Source organism: Oncorhynchus tshawytscha, linkage group LG18 (genome assembly GCF_018296145.1).
Source record: "Oncorhynchus tshawytscha isolate Ot180627B linkage group LG18, Otsh_v2.0, whole genome shotgun sequence".
In the NCBI taxonomy this organism is placed as follows: Eukaryota; Metazoa; Chordata; class Actinopteri; order Salmoniformes; family Salmonidae; genus Oncorhynchus; species Oncorhynchus tshawytscha.
Genome location: NC_056446.1, coordinates 19298540 through 19321797, shown reverse-complemented (window position 1 = coordinate 19321797; position 23258 = coordinate 19298540). Strand labels below are relative to the sequence as shown.

Below are 23258 nucleotides of genomic sequence, written 5' to 3'. Positions count from 1 at the left end.
AACTGAGGGCTGTTTGGTAGATAAAAAGTCCCCTATTTTCTCTCTGTCCCTGCAGCCTCCTCTGAACGCCCAGATGCTGGCCCAGAGGCAGCGGGAGCTCTACAGCTTCCAGCACCGCCAGAGACAACTCCTGCAGCAGAAGGTCATGTTGATGAGGCAGGGCATGGGGGGTGGTGGGCCTATGGGAGCCACCAGGGGACAAAAAGGACCCCAGCCACAGCAACAACAGTTTGGCTACCCTCCAGGCTACAGCCCCATTCCAGGGAACCCACCCAGCTCCCCCAGCCTATTCAACCCCATGGGAGGGACCCAGGACCCTAAGTTGTCGGGCCAGGGCCCTATGGGCAGCCAGGCAACTATGATGGGGGGGATGCAGGGACAGTTTGGGGGGGCGGTGAACTCTGCGGTGCAGCCTGTGCTCTTCCAGCAGTTTGGAGGACCAGGTGAGTGACTAGGCTACATGGGAATCCACCATAACCACTGTCTATAACATCTGAAATTGTCAGTACAATGTGCTGTTAATATCAATATCAAAATAGCATATAATGTGCTGAGATTGTCCATATCAAAATAGCATATAATGTGCTGAGATTGTCCATATCAAAATAGCATATAATGTGCTGAGATTGTCAATATCAAAAGGTAGTGTGCAGACAGGTTCAATAGAAAATGGAATAAAGTGCTGCTGACAAATATCAATATCAAAATGGTCTAGACTCTAGAATGTTCTAACAGCATCTCTTTGTCCTTCTCCTCAAAGGTATGGTCCAGCAAGGAGACCCCTCGTTCCCTCCAGAGCTCAGCCCCACCAGTCCCCTGCTGTCCCCTCAGAACTCCACCACCCAGAGTCCTCTGCTCCAGCAGGCCCAGCCTCCTCCTGGGTACCAGTCACCTGACATGAAGAGTTGGCAGCAAGCTGGCATGGGCGGAAACAGGTGAGGTGGCCAGAGCCATGCCTGTGTAAATTGCATAGTTTGTTATTGACTTGTTATTTACATAGAAAGTACCTGGTCAGATGATTATTACATCATTTTTACATAATTGCTTGTTTGTTTCTTAGAGGATGATTTCAAACAATCACTTATGTAACATTATACCAGATGTGTTTAATTATTTGAAGTGAAGATGGTACCAAAATGTATCGACTGCTTCTATATAATTTCCTAGTAATTGTAATGACCAGATGTAGCAACTGAAAGAAGAGTGTACATTAAACCACTGGTATCATGAATGTGTGTTCTGTCTGTGTCAGCTTGTTCAGCCAGTCTGGTCAGACGACGCCCCAGGCCTTTGGGCAACAGGGGGTCTACAACAACATGAGTATCACTGTGTCAATGGCAGGAGGCTCAGGGGCGGTGGGCTCGCTACCTTCCATTGGACCACCTGTTGGCATGGGCAACAGTAACCTTGGTGACATCAACTCCATGTGTAACGATCAGGTGAGGGTGCCACACCTGATGTCAGCCGCTTCAACTTAGAAGTCAAGTACAAAAGCAATAACGGACCGTCCAAGCTGCCCTTAACTGACCAAAACTGTTTCACTAATGTCCTCCTCTCTCCCTCCTCTCCTCATCAGGTACAGCAGGTTCAAGTGTTTGCCGACGTCCAGTGTACGGTGAACCTGGTGGGCAGCGACTCCTACCTAAACCAGCCGGGGTCCATAGGCACCCAGAAGGGCCCCCAGGGGCCTCAGAGCAGCCAGTCCCAGCAGAAGAGCCTCCTCCAGCAGCTCCTCACAGAGTGACTCCTCAGCTCAGCCGCCTGCCAGGAGAGAGGTGCTCCACAGACCACCGACCTCTTCTCTTTCTCACCTTTGGTTTTAGACACCTGCCTGCCGGACTGGTTAGGAGGGCCCTGGGATGGAGACTGAGGTCCAGGTAAGAGTGTGTCTGACCTGCCAGCCTGCCAGCCAGCCTCAGCCCATACCGTACCATAAGGCAGCAGCTATTGTTCAGCGCTCATTCCTGGTTACCTACTTTCAACACAAAGTCTGCTTTCTGTTCTGAGAAAGGAATCAGCTTCCGGTTTTGCCAAGTCGTTGTGGTTGTCAAAAGAGGGTCTGGTTCCTAATTGCCCGTTCCGTCAGGTCCATCGCAGCAGTGCATCTTGGGAATGCGATCAACATGCAGCTGAGCTCAGCTGTGGGTGGTTAACCCGTCGTCTCAACTTTTGCTCTAGCGTGGGGTGGCGTTGTGGGGACAACGTTTGGGAATGTTAGGTTTTTAACCTCTGCAGTGGGAAGCTCAGTTTCAGCTGGATCTGTGACTGACTAGCTCTCTCCATTGCAGTGCCTGATGGGAGGAAATTCCCAGCTCTCGTTTTTTTTGTTTCTCTGTTCTGGTCGTCTGCATCGTCAGGACAACAAGCAGCCGGGATGGGATGGGATGGGAGATTGCGCTGCTCTGTTCAGTTGGCAACACCATCTTTCACATTTTCAAACCACCAGACTGTCAAAGTAACTGTCTGTCTTACACATTTATCTCCTCAGCAGCTGTGAATATGAGCCATGTTGGGCTCTCCTTGGCCTATCAGTATGGTTTGTCATGTGTAACCGTGCAGGTGGGTAGTATTGTACAGCACAGATGGACAAAAAATTGGGATGAGTTCACACTTTCTACTTTCCTTTCAAAAGCGTCATTTAATTACTCTAAAATGCAACTGTCGTTTTTAGCTCAAACTATACATTGTGATTCAATGCGGTTTTCTTCCGTTTTTTTATTTGAGAGTAACATGTCAGTTATTATAATTTTTTAAGGCGATATTTGGCATTATGAAAATGTAACTCTGCTAAATGTGCTCTGTGTTCTGTAATGTGAAAAAAGAAAATCTCGGTATAAGAATTTGATTGATTTTAGAAATGGCTAGCTCTGCTCTTTTGGCATCCCTTTGAATGTTTTAAATCCCCTCAAATGTACCTCAAAACGAACAAGAATGGGTTCTCAATATTACACAATGACATAAATAGGTTCTAACTCGTAACCGTAGAACTTCCTCACTCAGAAGTGATGGAAGTTGAATGGGGTGTTTTCTTGGAAACACTGTGCTCTCTCTCCTCCAACTCTCTGCCCGTGATGATGTCATTCCACTGGCCACACACTACAGCTCTTTTTGACTGCTCATGTGACTACTGTTGCCCAGTCAGACACTGTCTATCAGCGCTAACCTCTGATATTTTACTATACACATTCAGTCGCATAGAAAGTCTGGCCAAAAAACACCATGTTTTATTTATGTGGGTAAAAAAATAACCTATTAACAAGCAATAAAGCCGAAAATGAAGAGAAAGCAACAACAGAAAGAGCAAAGTTCGGCGACGTAATGATAATGAAAAATCAAGTCTAATTTGGCTTTTGGCTTCTCTGCTCTATCCCGGGTATGTGTATTTCTCTGCTCTATCCCGGGTATGTGTATTTCTCTGCTCTATCCCGGGTATGTGTATTTCTCTGCTCTATCCCGGGTATGTGTATTTCTCTGCTCTATCCCGGGTATGTGTATTTCTCTGCTCTATCCCGGGTATGTGTATTTCTCTGCTCTATCCCGGGTATGTGTATTTCTCTGCTCTATCCCGGGTATGTGTATTTCTCTGCTCTATCCCGGGTATGTGTATTTCTCTGCTCTATCCCGGGTATGTGTATTTCTCTGCTCTATCCCGGGTATGTGTATTTCTCTGCTCTATCCCGGGTATGTGTATTTCTGACTAACAGAAGGCTTTCTTAAGGGTGTTATGGTCCAACTAGATATCTGACTGTATATACAAGGTATTTTACAAAGTGTGCAACATTACCCGAGCACAGCTAATAACCGAGGAGGGTTAGGGATGATCAGTTGAAATAGCATGCATGATCACCATCCTCCTCCGGAGACCTCAAATTGAATGCCAACTACTTTAATGTGCTATGATTTCTGAATCACGTTGTGTACCGTTTCAATGGCGTTTGTGTGCCTGTGCTTTATACCCAAACAGTGGCTCAGGTGTCCTCAGCATACAACTCAAATTCAACCTGAAAATGGCATCATTTCGTGTGGTGTTGATTCAAGTTGACATGAAAAGCTGGTAGCAGTTCCACTTCGGAAACTCATTTGTGAAACTGATACACTGTGATTGGACATACCACTTGTTCCTGTCATTCTAAGACACTTAAAATGTTGCTTTGCTTTTAGCCTATTGCATTTAATTCAAAACAATATATATACGATTAATAAATGAGATATTTAAGTGTATCTTTCTTCTGATAAGGTAAATGTTTTATTTTCTATTTGAAAGGGATGTGGGTTAACAATTAGTACTTATCAATGTTAAAGCCATTCCTGAGCCACTGTTTGGTTTATGTAAATAAACATACACTTTACAAAACACACGGAAGCAAGACAAAATGAACAGAATGTATGTGGAAGGATTTCATTTGTTTTCAGTATACATTTGTACTATATAGGGTACCAGCTAACGGTTTCATACTCCCAGAAGTGTTACAAAAGATAACTTTTCATGGATATCTTCTTCACATACTCTCCAGCCTTCGCTCCTCATTTAGGAACAGGCATTACTGTATAGAAAATGTTAATAGAACTACGTCAAATGCAGAAGTTCATCTGATCTGTTGATATGAACTGTTTAGCATTTGGGATATAATATGCCGAATGCAAAGCACCATTAGACAACGGTCATTAACTAACAGACATTCATATATGCAAGAGCCGCTCAATGGCAAAGACAGTCCGTTCAGTACAGGTACAAGGTAAATATTTGAACTGGTTCTTCAACATGTATATAACAGACAATGTGAATATGTATTTCTTCAGAATCAACTAAATGTAGTGCTCCAAGTTTGTGGTATTAACTACTCGCTTCCATTTTATTATTATTTTTATTATTATTTTTTACGTATATGACTGTCTGAGTGTGTGTATGTATGTGATTAATACTGTATATCTGGTGTTTAAGATGGAAACTGAATATGTCTGGATTTGATTTCTTCTTTTTATAGATACCTGCAAGTTTTCCTGTGGGTGTTGTTCTGATTACTCTTTATGTGAGAGAATGGGTTAGCGACTGCTGAATGTGATTTTACTGAGAGAGAAGCAGTGTGGACTGGCTTTTGTACGGGTTAATTTAAAAACAAACAAAAACACACACAAAAAAAAGGCCATATTATTTAATTTCTCTGTTGTTAAAACGTTTAAACAGATCTGAGAAAGTGGAACCTTGTATTCTGAGAAGCATCGCGGTAGTTAAGTGGGCTTTTGTAGATCGCCTGATATACTTTTAGCGTTTTCAAAAAGTAATGACCAAAGCTTTAAAGATGTTTAATTCATATCATATGCAAGCCTCATGCAATTGGACGAGACAAAATGTAGCGTTTGTTCACTTTTCTAAAAGGAAATAGTCTATACATACTAGCTCCTCCTTGACCACACTATTCATTTGTGGTAGTTTGTGCTTTGCGTGTTTGTCCTTTTATTTCCTTTTCCAAACAATTTGTCCTAAGACACTGACAAGTGACCTATCAGATTTAGTATTTTTATCTAACTTCTATTCTTTGGAATATCCCAAAGTATGATCAGTTAGAAACTTCCTCTCCTTGTTGCCGTTGACTCCTGGCAAAGACGCAAAAAGACATGTAGGGCCTGACATGCTGTCACTGTTTACAGGAAGAGAGAAACTTGCAACAGCTAGCTATGCACCTTAACAAAAAGCTTTTTTTTAACACTGATTTAGGTATTCAACGCAAACTAGAATTTGAATCAAGGATTTAAATCAAGGTATTTTAGTTTATTGAAAGAAGAAGTGAAACCTAGTGAACCAATTATTATTTCATTTTTTTACTAAACTAGCATTAGTGATAGTTGTCTGAACTTGTGGGTCTGCTCTATCAACTGAATCTCACAGATTAAGATTATTCAATCAAATATTTCAATTTATTTAGCTGAATACTTTATACCAAATTTGAGGTGCTTCTTGTATATACAGTATTTTCTGCATAGAGGACTGCTCCTCGCTGTTTGATGATAATGTTAATGAGGATTTTCTTATCTTTACATTTATAAAACAAGTTTGCTGCATTTTACATTACTTTTGTACAAGAAATCTAAATATTCCAGGAATTTGCAAGAAATACAATCTACTTTTGCACTTTATCTCAGAATTATTTAGAGGAAACAGGCCATCATAAATACTACTCGTGTTCACATTAGATTACTATTTAATCATCCTAAATCTCCTAAATCACAGGAGGTTGGTGGCACCTTCATTGGGGAGGACGGGCTCGTGGTAATGGCCAAAGCGGAATAGGTGTAATGGTATCAAATACATCGAACACGTGGTTTTCATATGTTTGAAGCCATTCCTTTTGCTCTGTTCCAGACATTATTATGAGCTCTCCTCCCCTCAGCAGCCCCCTGTGCCCTAAATATAATAGAAAGTAAAATATAGATTTCTCAGGTTCTTAAGAACTTGGTTGCAGAGCCCATCAATATGATTACAAAAGAGAAGTGTACATTCTCTACTACTACTCTTAGTAGTTTCACATATGATCCTCCTCTCTGCCACAGAGCCTCAATCTAAACTATGCCTTTCTTCTTCAGGTGATCCACTGCCCCTCTCCCCTTGGCCATTAGTTAACTAACGCGCTTATACTCATACGTCCTGTCCTGTGTAACCGATGTGAAATGGCTAGCTAGTTAGCGGTGGTGCGCGCTAATAGCGTTTCAATCGGGTGACGTCACTCGCTCTGAGACCTTGAAGTAGTGTAGTTGGGCGCGATGGGTAACGATGCTTCGAGGGTGACTGTTGTCTGTGTGCAGAGGGTCCCTGGTTCGAGCCCAGGTAGGGGCGAGGAGAGGGACGGAAGCTATACTGCTACAGCAGCTTTAACTGTTCAAAACATTCCTCCTCAACTCTGCTCTTAGCTACCAGCAATCATTGTGCTCTGGTCTATACTGTAGCATTTTACATTTGAGTCATTTAGCATATGCTCTTATCCAGAGTGACTTACAGTAAGTAGTGAGTTAATACATTTTCCTGTACTGGTCCCCTGTGGGAATCGAACCCCGTTGCAGGCGCCATGCTCTACCAACTGAGCCCCACGGGACCAGCAGCAGTTCTATTCTATATATTTCTAGGCTTAGTAATTCCTACCAAGCAGTAACAGCCCTACATATGTGTACTGCTGTCCCCTGCGTCTGTTATTTTGTCATTGTCACCACCTTGTAACATACTGCCTAATGCAGAAGCAACTATCATCCTTGTTAAGATTAATGCACTCTACCTTCTACAGGTATTACTTCTCAACTGTTCCGAGTATTGGAGCAACTGTTTGCTGATGATGTTTGTCAAGTATTGTAAGTGCTGCATAATCGAGACTGAAGTTGGTTGTGGATGGAGAAATCAAAAGCTTGTCTCGCCACTTATAAGGCCAATGCTTTCTCATTGAAACGAGGTTCCACTTTTCCCCCTGTAAAATTAATATAAATAAATATAAATATATATATTATACATTTTACTCATTTTGTCCAGTTCTGTTTATTATACTTGTGAAAATTTGTTTTTAGACAGGCATCAGAGCAGCTGTGTGGGTGGGACAATATGAATGAAGTATCTGGGAGAATTATGCATGTTTTTATTTCTGTGTCCAGGTGGAATACCTGGGATAAATCCTACCTTTTCTTAGGACGTCGTAGACAATCAGTCTCAGGCTGGGTCAAGTAGCTACAGGGGGTTCCTGTAGACTGAAAAGCAACGTTTTTGCATCTACTGAAACAGTCTTATTTGTCTGTCAATTTTTTGGGAGGTATCTAGCTGCTCAGACTGGGATTAGTTCAAAGTTTACACACACACAACACACACACCTCGTGCGTTCGGTCCCTCTATTGCTTTTCCAAGGTGAAGATGCAGACCTTGAAGGAAATGATGCTTTGACTAACAAATCTATAACATCCATGAATGTGAGAATGCAACACATTTGCAATAAAAACACCAATTAAAACGGGATATGTAATGTTGGTTGACTGTCTTTCTTTTTTTACTACACTGTATTTCTCATTTTCATTACTGTCACACTACATTGCCACTAGTTGCATTACCTCTTTCAACCTCAGTTTATTGTAAGGGCTGTATTCTGTGTATTGTAAAGTAACTAATAATACAAGAAGACCAAATTAGTTGACCATGTTTAATGCATCTTGTATGTTTGTAAACAGACTCCAACCATCGGCGGCTGGAAAATACCTTGCATAACCATTCACCATTTAATTGAATCACAAGATACATGGCCACATCAAATTAGGTGGACAGACATTCACTCTTTAAATGCCATTTTATGGCAGTCTTCACTCAGTGAGTGATGTCTCCTTGTTACTGTAGGAAGACAAACACTGACACTGCTTATCAGAGTGGGATTCTTCCTTGTGAAGTTGGAGCACGGACACTGAGTGCTGGTTCTTCCCCCTTCAGCATCACCAAGATGCACAGGTCAACCAAAAAAAAAGACCACCAAATTAACTGACTGGTGTGGAGCCATGGTCCAGACTCCATTCACCAAATGCATGTTACAGCAGGGGTCTCTCTTTGTTCCTCTGTGTCATTTGAACAGCTTGAACTTGTGCAGCAGAGGATGTACAATGTCTTTGGGGTAAGGCTTCAGGGCCAGGCAGGTGGGGACGTTCTCTGGCTGCTCAATCCACAGCTTGTGGGCGATCCCCTTCTCTGTCAGCGTCTCAGACAGGCTGGTTAGGGAGGCCTGGTCCACAGCCTGACCAAAAGATGAAGGAGAAGAGGGAGATCAAATCAAATGTATTTATATAGCCCTTCGTACATCAGCTGATATCTCAAAGTGCTGTACAGACACCCAGCCTAAAACCCCCAACAGCAAGCAATGTAGGTGTAAGCATTAGTTTATTTTCTCAAAAATCACATCTATTTTTACTTTACATAACGAAACTTAAATATTTACTTTACAAAAAAAGATTTTGTATTGAGAGGCTATTTTTATGCAGCTTGATATGAGCGCATGGGCAAAGTCAGTAGGAAACTTGTTTTGCCCACGTTCGCGCAAAACACAGGCATATCGATTTAGTTCACTATTAGCAGTATAATATTGATTAACTTGCAAGCTAATAATAGTACCCCAGTCCCAGCTACCTGAAGGACGACTTTGTGCATGCTGTCCAGTTCTGCCAAGTACTCCTGCGTGTCTGGGTCGTTGTAGTTCAGATGAATGGCAGCGATGGCAGCATGGCAGGCTTGCGTTATAACCGCCCCTAATGGCCAGGCCAACGTATGGACCAGGTCTGACCGGACCACAACATACTGGACAAGACGACGGGGGGCTGCGGTTCCTGACGCCGCCATCTTTGGTCGGTAATGGTAGAGGACCGGAGGCAGCTACTGTACAGATATAACAACGAGACAGATATTTAACGGATGTATAAATCTGAGGCATCCGCTTAGCCAAATATGGTAGTGAGAGGAAGCCCAGGGGCCGGCAGTGGGAGACGAGGGAACGAAAAATCGATTTTTGCACATTTTCTCATCGATTAAACATTTGATCCCAATACAGTTTTCTGTTCCCAAAACTACAATCTGTTACGAGCAGAGTGGACTATGTTTTGTATACGTTACCCTTTGCTTAGAAGGAGTGCAAAGGCGAATTGAGTTGTTGCACACGTACACTTAAGAGTAGGCGTTTCCTAACGGAATAATGCAAATGTATGCTAGAACGCGCCAATAGAATCTCGCAAGATCGTACTTGGCCCTGCCCACCTCCTTGCTTGTTCTGTTCACTATGACTAATTTGTTGCCATTTGAAACGACATGCAGTGGTCTATCTTGGTTTAGTTATACAAATCTTTAGCTAAAGTTCTTGCTGCCTGTGCTGGAAATTATGCTTTGTTTATCTTCTGTGTAGGTACATGTATATCCCCTTGTGGTTGAAATATATAATTTCACAAGGGAAGTCAAATGTACACCACCCATGACAGTGTACATTCAATAGGTTCATTGATTACAGTAGGCTACAAAGTATTTCAGATGGTGTGCTTTTGCTCCAGATTTGTTACCGGTTCCATCTCTCCTGTGATTCCCTTTTATAGTTACTTCTCAGATTAATTTACTCTCAGTAACAATGCCTGAGTTTCAAGCAGATTTAAATCCGGACTGAGACTGGACCATTCAGAAACACTGGAATTGGGAACTTAAGGCAAACCGGTGTTATTCACAATGATCAGTGTGGTTTGCCTGTCTCAGGAGCAGGTACTGGAGCCGACTGTGTTAATTGGACCCATGCGTCTTCATGGGTCCAATTGGGGTCCTTATCTAATAGGGATACGATACCACATATAAACAAACCCACAGTTTAAAAAATAAAAAAAAGAAGAAGAAATGTACCAATTATGTCATGTCCTACCATACAGATTTTGCCAGTTGAAAGTGTAGTGAGTGACCCCATCTCTCCCTATTTTACTTCTAGACAATGGTGACCCGTCATTCAGGGCAGGCCACCTATTTTGAGCCCCACATTTTTAGCATGCCTGTTTTTTAGGTTGCCTGTTTTGCATGTTATTTTGGCATTAATACGTGTCACATATCATTTTGCAAACAAATGTAAATATAACAACGAGACAGACCCTAACCCTATATATAATTGAGTTAATAAAGCCGCGTACAAACATGGCCTCTTTTTTGTTTTCTTGAGTAAGGCAGCTCCAAAATGCAGGTGTTTCAGCCTAGCTCAGTGCTTCCTGTGGTGTTGGGGCAAACCAGCAGGAAATACAGAGCGTTGTGCCGTGATTGGCTCAGTTTTCTGTCACTCATGGGGACACTACGTCACCGCCAAGTCTAAGAGTACAGCTACACAATTCTAGCCCCTTGGGTGCTCCCATAGAGTTAAATTAGAAGTGCCCATCCAAGAAGGCTCAAGGTCATTGCCCAGAGATAAAATAAACGAGGTCAGACTGGGAATTGTAAATCTGGCCTCTTTCTAGAGCTCCGACCTGGTTAGAGCCTGTAAGTAAGCATTTCACTGTAAGGTCTACTACACCTGTTGTATTCAACGCAAGTGACAAATAAACTTTGATTTGATTCATACAAGAGCTGAGCTAAGACTGAGATTTGGACAACAGCCTATCCTCCAGATCAATGACGTCATCATGATTTTACCTTGTTTTTTTCTGAGTTCCCAGTTGTTTTGAAAGCCCCATAAATCCAGAGAACTCCAGACTTTGAAGACAAAATTTGCCCATGAAGGACCGCCGTGCCACCTTCCTGTTCAGGTGAGCACAGTACAACAAGATGAGTCCAAAATGTATTGTATGCTGCTGCATAAATTATGTAATATTCCAGGGAGATATGTATTCTGTAGCTAAGAAAGTAATACTAAGTGTATGTTGTGTAGTAAGCTGTTAGTAGCCCATGTGCCTCTGTAACAGTATAATTTTTAGACCGTCCCCTCGCCCATACCCGGGCGCGAACCAGGAACCCTCTGCACACATCAACAACAGTCACCCACGAAGCATCGTTACCCATCGCTCCACAAAAGCCGCGGCCCTTGCAGAGCAAGGGGAACTACTACTTCAAGGTCTCAGAGCAAGTGACGTCACTGATTGAAATGCTATTTAGCGCAAACACTGCTAACTAGCCAACCGTTTCACATCCGTTACACCTCACCCTAATAATTTGGTCTATTTTTACCTCTTTCGCCTACTCTTCTGACTTGGTGGTGCACATTTAGCCTGTAACCTGTTTTAGAGAAATGTAATCATTGAATATTGCAAGAGCTTTCATTGTCTGCTTATATGCCCCCTTTATTTATCCTACGGTTCTTACTTGGTGTACTGGGAGAACACTGTAAGAATGGCCCATATTCTGAATTTTGTCACTGTACATTTCAAAAGTGCTAAACAAATAGTTATGTTGACAACGTCCATCCTAGCTCGCTCATTATTGTCTTAATCGATATTACGGATGGCCTCTTATCCGCTTGTCGTCCCCTTATGCCATAGTTTGTACATCTCAATTGTCATTAGAAACCACATTTGTTTAAGCAAGTCAGCCATATCAGCTATGTTTTTTTAAGGCAGTAAATGAGGCTGAATGAACTGTTTTTGCTGCCAGACAAGGCTCCGCTGATACCCAGGTGTAGTAGTGGTAAGATGTTGGGACTGCTTTTGGGACAGTTTTATGTAGGCCCTAACAGTTTGTGGGCACCGTTTGTCACCATTATAGTGTAATTAATGTATTGTTTAGTGTTGTGTAATGGCTTTGCTGGCATGCATCCCACATTTTATTTTTTCCCCACAAAGATTTAAGCCATATTGTGTAGACCCATGGACAGATTATACTGTGCAAGAGAACCTGGAGGATAGGCTGTTGTCCAAATCTCAGTCTTAGCTCAGCTCTTCTATGAATCAAATCAAATCAAAGTTTATTTGTCACATGCGTTGAATACAACAGGTGTAGTAGACCTTACAGTGAAATGCTTACTTACCAATAGTGCAAAAAAGGTATTAGGTGAATAATAGGCAAGCAAAGAAATAAAAACAATGGTGAAAAACAGTAGCGAGGCTACATACAGTAGAGAGGCTACATACAGTAGAGAGGCTATATACAGTAGCGAGGCTACATACAGACACCGGTTAGTCGGCCTGATTGAGGTAGTATGTACATGTTGATATAGTTAAAGTGACTATGCATATATGATGAACAGAGAGCAGCAGTAGTGTAAAAGAGGGGTTGGTGGGTGGCGGGACACAATGCAGATAGCCTGGTTAGCCAATGTGCGGGAGCACTGGTTGGTCAGGCCAATTGAGGTAGTATGTGCATGAATATATAGTTAAAGTGACTATGCATATAAGATAAACAGAGAGTAGCAGCAGCGAAAGAGGGGTTGGGGGGGGGCACATAATGCAGATAATCAAATGGCTACCCGGAATACCTGTTCAAGAGTCTTATGCCTTGGTGGTAAAAACTGTTGAGAAGCCTTTTTGTCCTAGACTTGGCACTCCGGTACCGCTTGCCATGCAGTAGTAGAGAGAACAGTCTATGAATCAGGCTACAGGTAAGTCCACTATAGTCCTTGTACTAGATCTCTTTGCACTCTTTCGGCAACTTCTAAAGCACAAAGAGATCTGGGACCTTATTCTTCTCCATTTCTCACTAGTGTTAGTGCCATTTAAAAAAAAATAGATAATCAGAATAGCCTGTGCACTATTGTAAACTGGGTGGGTCGACCTCTGAATGCTGATTGGCTGACATCCGTGGTATATCAGATCATATACCAAGGGTATGAAAATACATTTCTTTTTACTATTCTAATTACGTTGGCAACCAGTTTATAATAGCAATAAGGTACCTCGGGGGTTTGTGGTATGTGGCTAATATACCATGACTAAGGGCTGTATCCAGGCACTCTGCGTTGTGTTGTGTGTAACAGCCATTAGCCATGGTATTTTGGCTATATACCACACCTCCTCTGGCCTTGTTGCTTAATTATGTAAATGTTCAACATTACTATTACTTTTGTAAATGTATTATATGCCCTTCAAAGAGAATATTAATTTAAACATATAGGCAAGGAGCAACTCTAAACGTGATGGTGACATCATGAGAAGTCAACCACTCAGTTGTTATCATGCAAATACAGGAAGCTATTTAAATGATGTGCGTGTCCATTTTGAAAAACTTGACAAGAGAAGAGAAGATGGCGTTATCTGAACCAAGGTACTTTATAGCTCTTTTAAACTAAATGATCCTTTATAATATTGTCTAGATTATGATAGTCCTGTAAAATAATACAGTAGACAGACACCACATTACAGGAAGTTAAGCTATTATACATATTGTGGTATAATACAGGAAGACATTGAGAGCTGCACACCGTTGAAAAAAAAGAAATAATGTACCATTTTTTTTTGCGCCAAGCCATTATCAGTGTGAATGGTGGTAAACTACAGGAAATGAAAGCGATTGAAGACAATACTAGCCTCTCTGCTATTTACTCACTTGTTATTAAAACAAGTTTAAACATGAAAATTGAAATCTGATTTTGGCCTCTGGTTACATAAAGCAGCTCAAACTCATTGGAAGACTAGGGAAATACTAGAAAGTCAACAGATTGGAAGGCAGACGCCTTGATTCATTTCCTTTTGAAGTTGAGCGAGTAATACGTGTTAGGGGTAAATAGCAGAGAAGCTAAAGTATCCTCTTCAACCTCTTTCATTTCCTGTTCTTTACCACAAAAGATGTATGACAACTTAGCATTCATTTACAGTGACTAGCTAGTTAAAGTCTACACACCCTTGCAGTCTTCACATTTTGCTGCCTTAAAATTTAATCTAAAAAGGATTACATTTGATTTTTTCCTACCAATCTATACAACCTACTGCATATTTTCAATGTTAAACAGAAATTATAGAAAATGTTCCAAATTAATAAAACATGAAGATGTATTGAGCAACTTTTAGGGCAACATAATAGCCATAGTTTTTGTGAAAATTGGTCATTAAGTAGGAATCATTGATGGACAGCAATATTCAAACCTTCTCTCTGATTTTCAAGCAAATTTAAATCAGGACTGAGACTGGACCATTCAGAAACACTCAACACCTCTTGGAAAGCCATTCTGGTGTGTCTTTGGAATTCAAATGTGTAATTCTCCCACCTAAAAATACACCTCTATCCCAGGGTTTTCACAAGGTTACGGAAGGTTTTCCTCTAACTTTTTTAATTGGCCTTTCTCCTTTCATATTGATTTTGATCCTGAACTTGCCAGTGACAAGCATACCCATAACATGATGCTGCCACCACAATACTTGAAAATACAGAGGATCAACAACATTGCATTCACTCCACATTAGTGGCCTATATGAGAAAGCGAAAAGAAGAAAGCCCCTGTTAAAAAAATATACATATTTTAATCGAGATTGGAATGATTTTAGTAGCCCATTTTAAATTGTTGAGCTAGGGTATGGCGACTACCATAATGATTTTAGTAGCCCATTTTAAATTGTTGAGCTAGGGTATGGCGACTACCATAATGATTTTAGTAGCCCATTTTAAATTGTTGAGCTAGGGTATGGCGACTACCATAATGATTTTAGTAGCCCATTTTAAATTGTTGAGCTAGGGTAGACTACCATAATGATTTTAGTAGCCCATTTTAAATTGTTGAGCTAGGGTATGGCGACTACCATAATGATTTTAGTAGCCCATTTTAAATTGTTGAGCTAGGGTTGACTACCATAATGATTTTAGTAGCCCATTTTAAATTGTTGAGCTAGGGTATGGCGACTACCATAATGATTTTAGTAGCCCATTTTAAATTGTTGAGGTAGGGACTACCATAATGATTTTAGTAGCCCATTTTAAATTGTTGAGCTAGGGTATGGCGACTACCATAATGATTTTAGTAGCCCATTTTAAATTGTTGAGGTAGGGTATGGCGACTACCATAATGATTTTAGTAGCCCATTTTAAATTGTTGAGGTAGGGTATGGCGACTACCATAATGATTTTAGTAGCCCATTTTAAATTGTTGAGGTAGGGTATGGCGACTACCATAATGATTTTAGTAGCCCATTTTAAATTGTTGAGCTAGGGTATGGCGACTACCATAATGATTTTAGTAGCCCATTTTAAATTGTTGAGCTAGGGTATGGCGACTACCATACTGTGCCATACCGTAAGTGAAACCCTCTGTATTTGCAAGTATTATGGTGGCAGCATCATGTTATGGGTAAGCTTGCCACCAGCAAGGACTGGGGAGTTTATCAGTGACTAGCCACCGTGCTTCTACATCTGCATTGCTTGCTGCTTGGGGTTTTAGCCTGGGTTTCTGTATAAGCACTTTGTGACATCTGCTGATGTAAAAAGGGCTTTATAAATACATTTGAATCAGGATAAAACATGTATACGAAAGGAGCAGAAACCCACCTCAGTCTTTTGAAAACCTAACCCTGGGATACAGTTTTGTTTTTCAGCGGGACAATTCCATACATTACTGTCCATTAATGATTCCTAACCAAATTTACTGAGCTTGAGCAAATTTGACAAATACAATGGATATATGATGCCTTAAGAGTTGTAGAATCTTATTTAAGAAAATGCACAGCTGTAAGGGCTGCCAACGGTGCTTTCACCAAGTATCAAAGGAGAAGTTTTCTTTTTTACATCCAAATCTCTATGTTGTAGAATGGTCCAGACAACTTTTTTTGTGATTCCACATGTTAATGAGAAACTTACCCAAACTTCACTTCTTTATCCTCATTGTATAGTATGGGTGCACTGGATAAACATGAACAACGGCTCCAAAAATAACCAAATATGTCCTTTTATAAACGGCAAATCTCTCAGTATGGTGATGCAAGTCTTTAGATGTTGTACACATGACAATGTGTTATCCCAAACTTTATACACAAAGTTATATTCCCTTTTGAGCGACTCAAGCCCGTTTTCCCTATCCAGCTGTTCCCTTTTCCGTGTAGTAACATGTAACTGCCGCCATGTTCTGTTATGATCTCCACCCGGCACAGCCAGAAGAGGACTGGCCACCCCACATAGCCTGGTTCCTCTCTAGGTTTCTTCCTAGGCTTTGGCCTTTCTAGGGAGTTTTTCCTAGCCACCGTGCTTCTACACCTGCATTGCTTGCTGTTTGGGGTTTTAGGCTGGGTTTCTGTACAGCACTTTGAGATATCAGCTGTTGTACGAAGGGCTATATAAATGGATTTGATTTGATTTGATAAAGAAAACACCAACATAAAGCGTCTTCATAGGGCATTGGGCCACCACCAGCTGCCACAATAGCTTCAATGCGCCTTGGCATAGATTCTACAAGTGGGTTTTTCTATAAATAATGGGGCCAATGTGTGACATTGGGATCAACATTTCAAAATTGGTTTAAAACAAAACTAAAAAGGATGTTAATGCAGTTCCACATGTGTAGCCTTCTAAGAATAAAAAGGAGTGGCCGTTGCCACTTTAAGAATAAAGCATTTTTCAGGACTTGCTAATGCATTGATATTCAAATTGTTTTACATAACAATATGTGAGAATAATGTGGACATTGCTTCTAACTCAATAGATTGGATTCATGCATGGCACTTTTTCTGTAGCCTATGTGGCCGACGCAGGCACACATAATAAAACCATGCACAGTGGTAGAATTCATCTCACCATTTGAATCTCATCATCGCTGTTTTTATAATGATAAAGTGACCAAAAACCAGGTCCCTTTTTTAATGGAAGGATTTGTATGGAAAGCCAAATTGAATCCAACATTAGATGTAATAACCGCACATGGTTTTAACACAGCAGAGTAGCGCAACACCATTCAATTAAAGGGGTGGGAAACAAACAAAAGTGGCCACGTCTCTTACAAAACCTGATCAAAAATGAAATCACAGATAATTATAAGGGAGCAGGTAAACTTATAAAATGGCTACAATAACTTTTCAACCACCAAACAGAGGAAATGTCTGATTTTCAAGGTAGGCTTATTCCAGTATTTCTGAGCTGCAAATTCAAGTTCAAGGAGGCAACTTCAAGCCCCTTGTATTGTTTAAAATTGCAGGTCTAACATGGAAAACAAAATGCATTTGTACTGTTGTTTTATTAACAGATCATATTGTGAATAAGACCAATAGGCTATGTAACCTGTTGTCATTATTTCCAGAATAATTCATATGAATAGCGTTGAGTGTTGCTCAATAGTCTATTCTACACAATTGCGCAAAGTAGACTCGGAGCACAGTAGACTCGGTATCAAATCCGAGGCACAAAGACATATGAAAACATGAACTCATTACCTTGATGCTTTCTTTGTTAAATCTAACGAGGCCCTGCTGTAAATCACACAGACAATAATAAATGATAAAGATAAATTCGCTAGGGGTATTTGATTCTTACAGGGCCAGCATCCCGGAGTCGCCTCTTCGCTGTTGACGTTGAGACGAGTGTTTTGCGGGTACTATTTAATGAAGTTGCCAGTTGAGGACATGTGAGGCGTTTGTTTCTCAAACTAGGCACTCTAATGTACTTGTCCTCTTGCTCAGTTGTGCACCGGGGCCTCCCACTCCTCTTTCTATTCTGGTTCGAGCCAGTTTGCACTGTTCTGTGAAGAGTTTAGTTTTTGTTTATTAATTCGACCATTTTAAAAAACAAGCACACATAAAACTTAAAAGCCATACATGCACATGAATAAAATCATCGAGGATCACACACAATAAAGTCTGGGACTTATTTCCATTGTGTTTTTTTTTAGAGAGAGAGTAGAGTAGAGAGTAGTATATACAGTTGAAGTCGGAAGTTTACATACACCTTAGCCAAATACATTTAAACTCAGTTTTTCACAATTCCTGACATTTAATCCTAGTAAAAATTCCCTGTCTTAGGTCAGTTAGGATCACCACTTTATTTTAAGAATGCGAAATGCCAGAATAATAGTAGAGAGAATGATTTATTTCAGCTTTTATTTATTTCACCACATTCACAGTGGGTCAGAAGTTTACATACACTCAACTTGGGTTAAACGTTTTGGGTAACCTTCCACAAGCTTCCCACAATAAGTTGGGTGAATTTTGGCCCATTCCTCCTGACAGAGCTGGTGTAACTAAGTCAGGTTTGTAGGCCTCCTTGCTCGCACACGCCTTTTCAGTTCTGACCACAAATCTTCTATAGGATTGAGGTCAGGGCTTTGTGATGGCCACTCCAATACCTTGACTTTGTTGTCCTTAAGCCATTTTGCCACAACATTGGAAGTATGCTTGGGGTCATTGTCCATTTGGAAGACCCATTTGCAACCAAGCTTTAACTTCCTGACTGATGTCTTGAGATGTTGCTTCAATATATCCACATAATAGTCCCTCCCGCAGCAAAGCACCCCCACAACATGATGCTGCCACCCCCGTGCTTCACGATTGGGATGGTGTTCTTTGGCTTGCAAGCCTCCCACTTTTTCCTACAAACATAAAGATGGTCATTAAGGACAAACAGTTCTATTTTTGTTTCATCAGACCAGAAGACATTTTTCCAAAAAGTACAATCTTTGTCCCCATGTGCAGTTGCAAACTGTAGTCTGGCTTTTTTATGGCGGTTTTGTATCAGTGGCTTCTTCCTTGCTGAGTGGCCTTTCAGGTTATGTAGATATAGGACTCGTTTAACTGTGGATATAGATACTTTTGTACCTGTTTCCTCCAGCATCTTCACAAGGTCCTTTGCTGTTGTTCTGGGATTGATTTGCATTTTCGCACCAAAGTACGTTCATCTCTAGGAGACAGAATGCGTCTCCCTCCTAAGAGGTATGACGTCTGCGTGGTCCCATGGGGTTTATACTTGCATACTATTGTTTGTACAGATGAATGTGCAAATTGCTCCCAAGGATAAACCAGACTTGTGGAGGTCTACACTTTTTTTCGGAGGTCTTGGCTGATTTATTTTGATTTTCCCATGATGTCAAGCAACGAGGCACTGAGTTTGAAGGTAGGCCTTGAAATACATCCACAGGTACACCTCCAATTGACTCAAATGATGTCAATTAGCCTATCAGAAGCTTCTAAAGCCATGACATCATTTTCTGGAATTTTCCAAGCTGTTTAAAGACACAGTCAACTTAGTGTATGTAAACTTCTGACCCACTGGAATTGTGATACAGTGAATTAGAAGTTAAATAATCTGTCTGTAAACAATTGTTGGAAAAATTACTAGTGTCATGCACAAATTAGATGTCTTAACCGACTTGCCAAAACTATAGTTTGTTAACAAGAAATTTGTGGAGTGGTTGAAAAACAAGTTTTAATTACTCCAACCTAAGTGTATGTAAACTTCCGACTTCAATTGTACATACTATTTTGAAAATGTTATTTGACCTAAAAAGTGTGGGGCTCAAAACAGGTGGGTCTCTGCCCTACCTGCCCTGAATGACTGGTCGCCACTGGACAGCTTGCACTTCCATAAATGCAAGGACAGAAAAGTAATGTTTTATGTCACATGATTTGGGACAAATCTGTCAAGACACCAACCATGAGGAATTGTATTGAATATAGCTATGATCCCATTATATCTTAATGTAAATACATTACATATATATATATATATATATATATATATTTAATACATTTTAGAATGTTTTGTGTTTCACCTACAGACCTGGCCTTAAGACTATATATAGCTACTATGTCAAATTGGGTAAGTGAAAATAGAACAATATGTAAAAAATATCATATAGGTTTGATAACGGTTTGATTATTTGGTATAACACTAATTTACCTTCTCATTTTCTTCTTTGTGGATGAAGCTCGGAACATCCCTCGAGGGTAAGGGTCTGGTGAAAATAAAATAAACTACACTACAATGTTGCCACACCACAAATGTGTTTTTGTTTGGCGACAACTTCATTTATTTGCCTGAATGTCTTTCCAGGTCTCACCAAGACTCGGAGAAGCTAATCAGAGGAGAGGAGAGCCCTTACATGTTGCCAGGAGGAACATTTGTCGGACTCCTTTTCCAAAACACCTGTGTTCTGAGCAGTCTATTGGCCGGAATACATATAACAGCAACAAGATTTAGCAAAATCAAAGATTATTTTATGACAGACAACACAGTCGGTGCAGTCATAACCTTTCTCGATAACAAAATGTTTAACGAGGCAATGGGTCTTTGGCTTATTAACTTAGATTTGCGTGTTGGAAGAAAACTATACTTTTCCCAAAACGAATGTCTAGATTGTAGAGGCTTTGTCGAAGACTTCCTACCAAATTTCGATGACCTGACAATTGTCAAATATGAAGACGACAACAACGATCACAATATGAGCCCCTCAGCTTGCATTTACAATGGAACACTGAGGTAATAAGTCATCATTGACTACCTTTTCTATTTCATTGTTATAAACAAGCAGGTTCTATTTAATTACATTTATTTTACAGTTCTAAGAAATCATTATACTTTATAGGTGTGTGCAAATACCATATGAAATATAAACATAAAAGACACATTTTGTTAAGATGCCAATGGCATTCTGATTTTTGAAACTGTTTTTTGATTTTCTCTGTCCATCCTGTCATGTTTCTCTTTCTGTGTATTGTGAAAGCAATTTTAAGATATATGGTCACGTTTACATCCTGGACACCGTAATGGACCCTAAACTCATCCTGGTGAATATGCTTGGCCGAATGGGAAACGGATTTATTCCTCCTTATGTCATCATGGATGATTTTTCAAGGTACTGTTAGGTTGAACTGCATAATGCTTTTAAGGTTTAACTTGTAGGCTATGTTTGGTGTCACTACCAGTATGGTGCATATAGAATGCAGAAAATTAGGAGATTAAAGGCTGTGATCCAATACTGAAGTTAAATATTTGGAAGTGGATATTTGACCTGTTTAGGAATGAGAGTTAGGTTAAGGTTAGTTTCAGTGAGGTTAGGGAAATGCATAAAAGTTAACATTGGGCATAACCCAATGCCAACCCCAATACAGCTTCTGTTTTGTCTTATGTCCATTCTGATTGAATTTCTACTCCTAACAGGAAGTACGAGCTTCAGTTCCTTTTGCTGGGTTTGATCACAGCAGAGATCAAACACATGGTGCTATGTGTTAAACAAGAAGGAGGGCAATGGATGCTGTACGATAACTCAGGAACGCCCCAATTCCAGGACTTCAACATGGAGATAGAAAGGAATAAATACGTTGTTTACCTCGCTGCCTACGTGAATGTGAACAGTGCATATCCAGAGAAACAAGTGCAAGAATCAGAGCAAGGTGAGGTATAACCAAGAACTGAAAACAGTTCTATGTTGCCACTGGAATCTTCAGTTATGAAGTCATCCTATATTGTCTTAAGTGATTCAATTCCTAACTGCAATTATGATTTGGCAAATGCCCCTAAACAATAATATACTACTCCATTCTTTTACAGTAAATGACCTCCTCCTGCCAGTGGTTGTAACAGTCAACACCCGCCGATCAACATCCCTATCCCCATTCAGTTTGCCGGTGGAAGAAACAACCATCTCCACCCTGCCGACCTGTCAGCAGCAATGAGAGGATGCTTCCCCCCAAGGTCTGTTCCTAACTATAGTGGTACAGTTTTTTTTGCTTTCCACTGTCATCATAGGCTTGTTTTAAGGGGGATTTGGCATTAGACTGAAATAGTTAATAAAAATGTGTTTAACACATGGGTCGGTGACAGTAAGAGCCATCGCAAAAAAAAACGAGTGTTAGGAGGGAAGAAATTGATAAGCCCTTGCCAAGCACAATTAGGATACTAGCTGAGATTCAGCATCACGGAGAGCGATAGATTAAATCATCACGACATTTGACATTCAAAACCACAGGGCATTTTTATCACTCTTAGGCTTTTGTTTCATTGTAGACTAGGCTGCAGGGATGGTAACAACACAGCTAACTTACACACAAACATGTAGCCTGTACGAGATGTAAACATACCACTTTTCCGCCACAGGTGAATCAACTGTTAATGTGTGGTAGGGATCAGAGACCCTTTCATTTGTGCAACTTGACTGCATTCCTACCAAGTTATGTTTTTCTTTTTTTTTAAATGAAATCATTTTTCATGTAGTCTACTACTGCTTATGAGTGAAAAATTATGGAAGACCGACCCCTGATTTAACAAAATATGTGTTGTCATAAATGACTTGTAAATGTCTGTTTTATCTTTCTGTGTCTCCCCCGTGGAAGTGGAAAACGCAGAGGAATGTGGCTGAGGGCACCCTGGCCTGAATACACCCAGACATTCATTGCCTGAGCCCACTTGGTTGTGCTGCTGATCCCAGTCCTATGGAACCCCTGCTGACCAAGTCCACCTGGTTGTGCTGCTGATCCGTCCTATGGAACCCCTGCTGACCAAGTCCACCTGGTTGTGCTGCTGATCCCAGTCCTATGGAACCCCTGCTGACCAAGTCCACCTGGTTGTGCTGCCTCCTTTAGCCGCTACACCAACAAATGTTTATTTCTTTACTTACCGTGTCTTTGTTAAAAGCTATCAGACCGACCACGGGGTCTTGAAGTATTGGAAATCTTTATCCGGTACAGCCAGAAGAGGACTGGCAACCCCTCTCAGCCTGGTTCCTCTCTAGGTTTCTTCCTTTTAGGGAGTTTTTCCTAGCCACTGTGTTCTTGCTTATGCTTTGCTGTTTGGGGTCTGACAATTGCAGATGTAAAAACTGCTTTATAAATAAATTTGATTGATTGATCAACAACAGGGATACTTTCTCCTTGATTTTACACACGAGGCACATCCAGGTTCACTAAGT

General features: G+C 40.8%; 3 protein-coding genes across 4 annotated transcripts in view; 2 read left to right on the top strand and 1 right to left on the bottom strand.

The window, feature by feature from the left end:
• Window positions 1-7994, top strand: part of LOC112262183 (nuclear receptor coactivator 1) — a 46502-nt gene extending 38508 nt beyond the window's left edge. Inside the window, 4 exon segments of the mRNA XM_042300792.1 lie at window positions 56-443; window positions 761-935; window positions 1253-1439; window positions 1577-7994. Of these exon segments, the coding sequence (XP_042156726.1) occupies window positions 56-443; window positions 761-935; window positions 1253-1439; window positions 1577-1744 (918 nt within the window). The 3' untranslated portion in view covers window positions 1745-7994.
• A 160-nt stretch (window positions 7995-8154) lies between these two features.
• Window positions 8155-9404, bottom strand: LOC112246333 (putative peptidyl-tRNA hydrolase PTRHD1). Its single transcript, XM_024414642.1, has 2 exons — window positions 9137-9404; window positions 8155-8747 (listed from the first exon to the last, which is right to left on the bottom strand). Exons 1-2 carry the CDS (start codon window positions 9344-9346, stop codon window positions 8577-8579), a joined length of 381 nt encoding a protein of 126 aa, XP_024270410.1. The 5' UTR covers window positions 9347-9404; the 3' UTR covers window positions 8155-8576.
• A 4218-nt stretch (window positions 9405-13622) lies between these two features.
• On the top strand, window positions 13623-23204 carry LOC112246325. Of its 2 annotated transcripts, XM_042300790.1 has the most exons (8): window positions 13623-13711; window positions 20130-20170; window positions 20280-20298; window positions 20405-20830; window positions 21075-21206; window positions 21512-21744; window positions 21902-22045; window positions 22684-23204. In XM_042300790.1, exons 1-7 carry the CDS (start codon window positions 13647-13649, stop codon window positions 22024-22026), a joined length of 1041 nt encoding a protein of 346 aa, XP_042156724.1. In that variant the 5' UTR covers window positions 13623-13646; the 3' UTR covers window positions 22027-22045; window positions 22684-23204. The 2 variants fall into 2 exon arrangements, with proteins under 2 accessions (XP_042156724.1, XP_024270393.2); XM_024414625.2 differs by having other exon boundaries at window positions 21902-23204.
• Window positions 23205-23258: the final 54 nt, after the last annotated feature.

Excerpts from the sequence above, each read along its gene's own strand:
- LOC112246333 (XM_024414642.1), bottom strand. The coding sequence starts at position 9,346 with ATGGCGGCGTCAGGAACCGCAGCCCCCCGTCGTCTTGTCCAGTATGTT. Across the intron at positions 8,748-9,136 it reads TGCACAAAGTCGTCCTTCAG|GCTGTGGACCAGGCCTCCCT; the intron begins GTAGCTGGGACT and ends TCTTTTGGTCAG.
- LOC112246325 (XM_042300790.1), top strand. The coding sequence starts at position 13,647 with ATGATGTGCGTGTCCATTTTGAAAAACTTGACAAGAGAAGAGAAGATG. Across the intron at positions 13,712-20,129 it reads ATGGCGTTATCTGAACCAAG|ACCTGGCCTTAAGACTATAT; the intron begins GTACTTTATAGC and ends TTTCACCTACAG. Across the intron at positions 21,745-21,901 it reads AGTGCAAGAATCAGAGCAAG|TAAATGACCTCCTCCTGCCA; the intron begins GTGAGGTATAAC and ends ATTCTTTTACAG.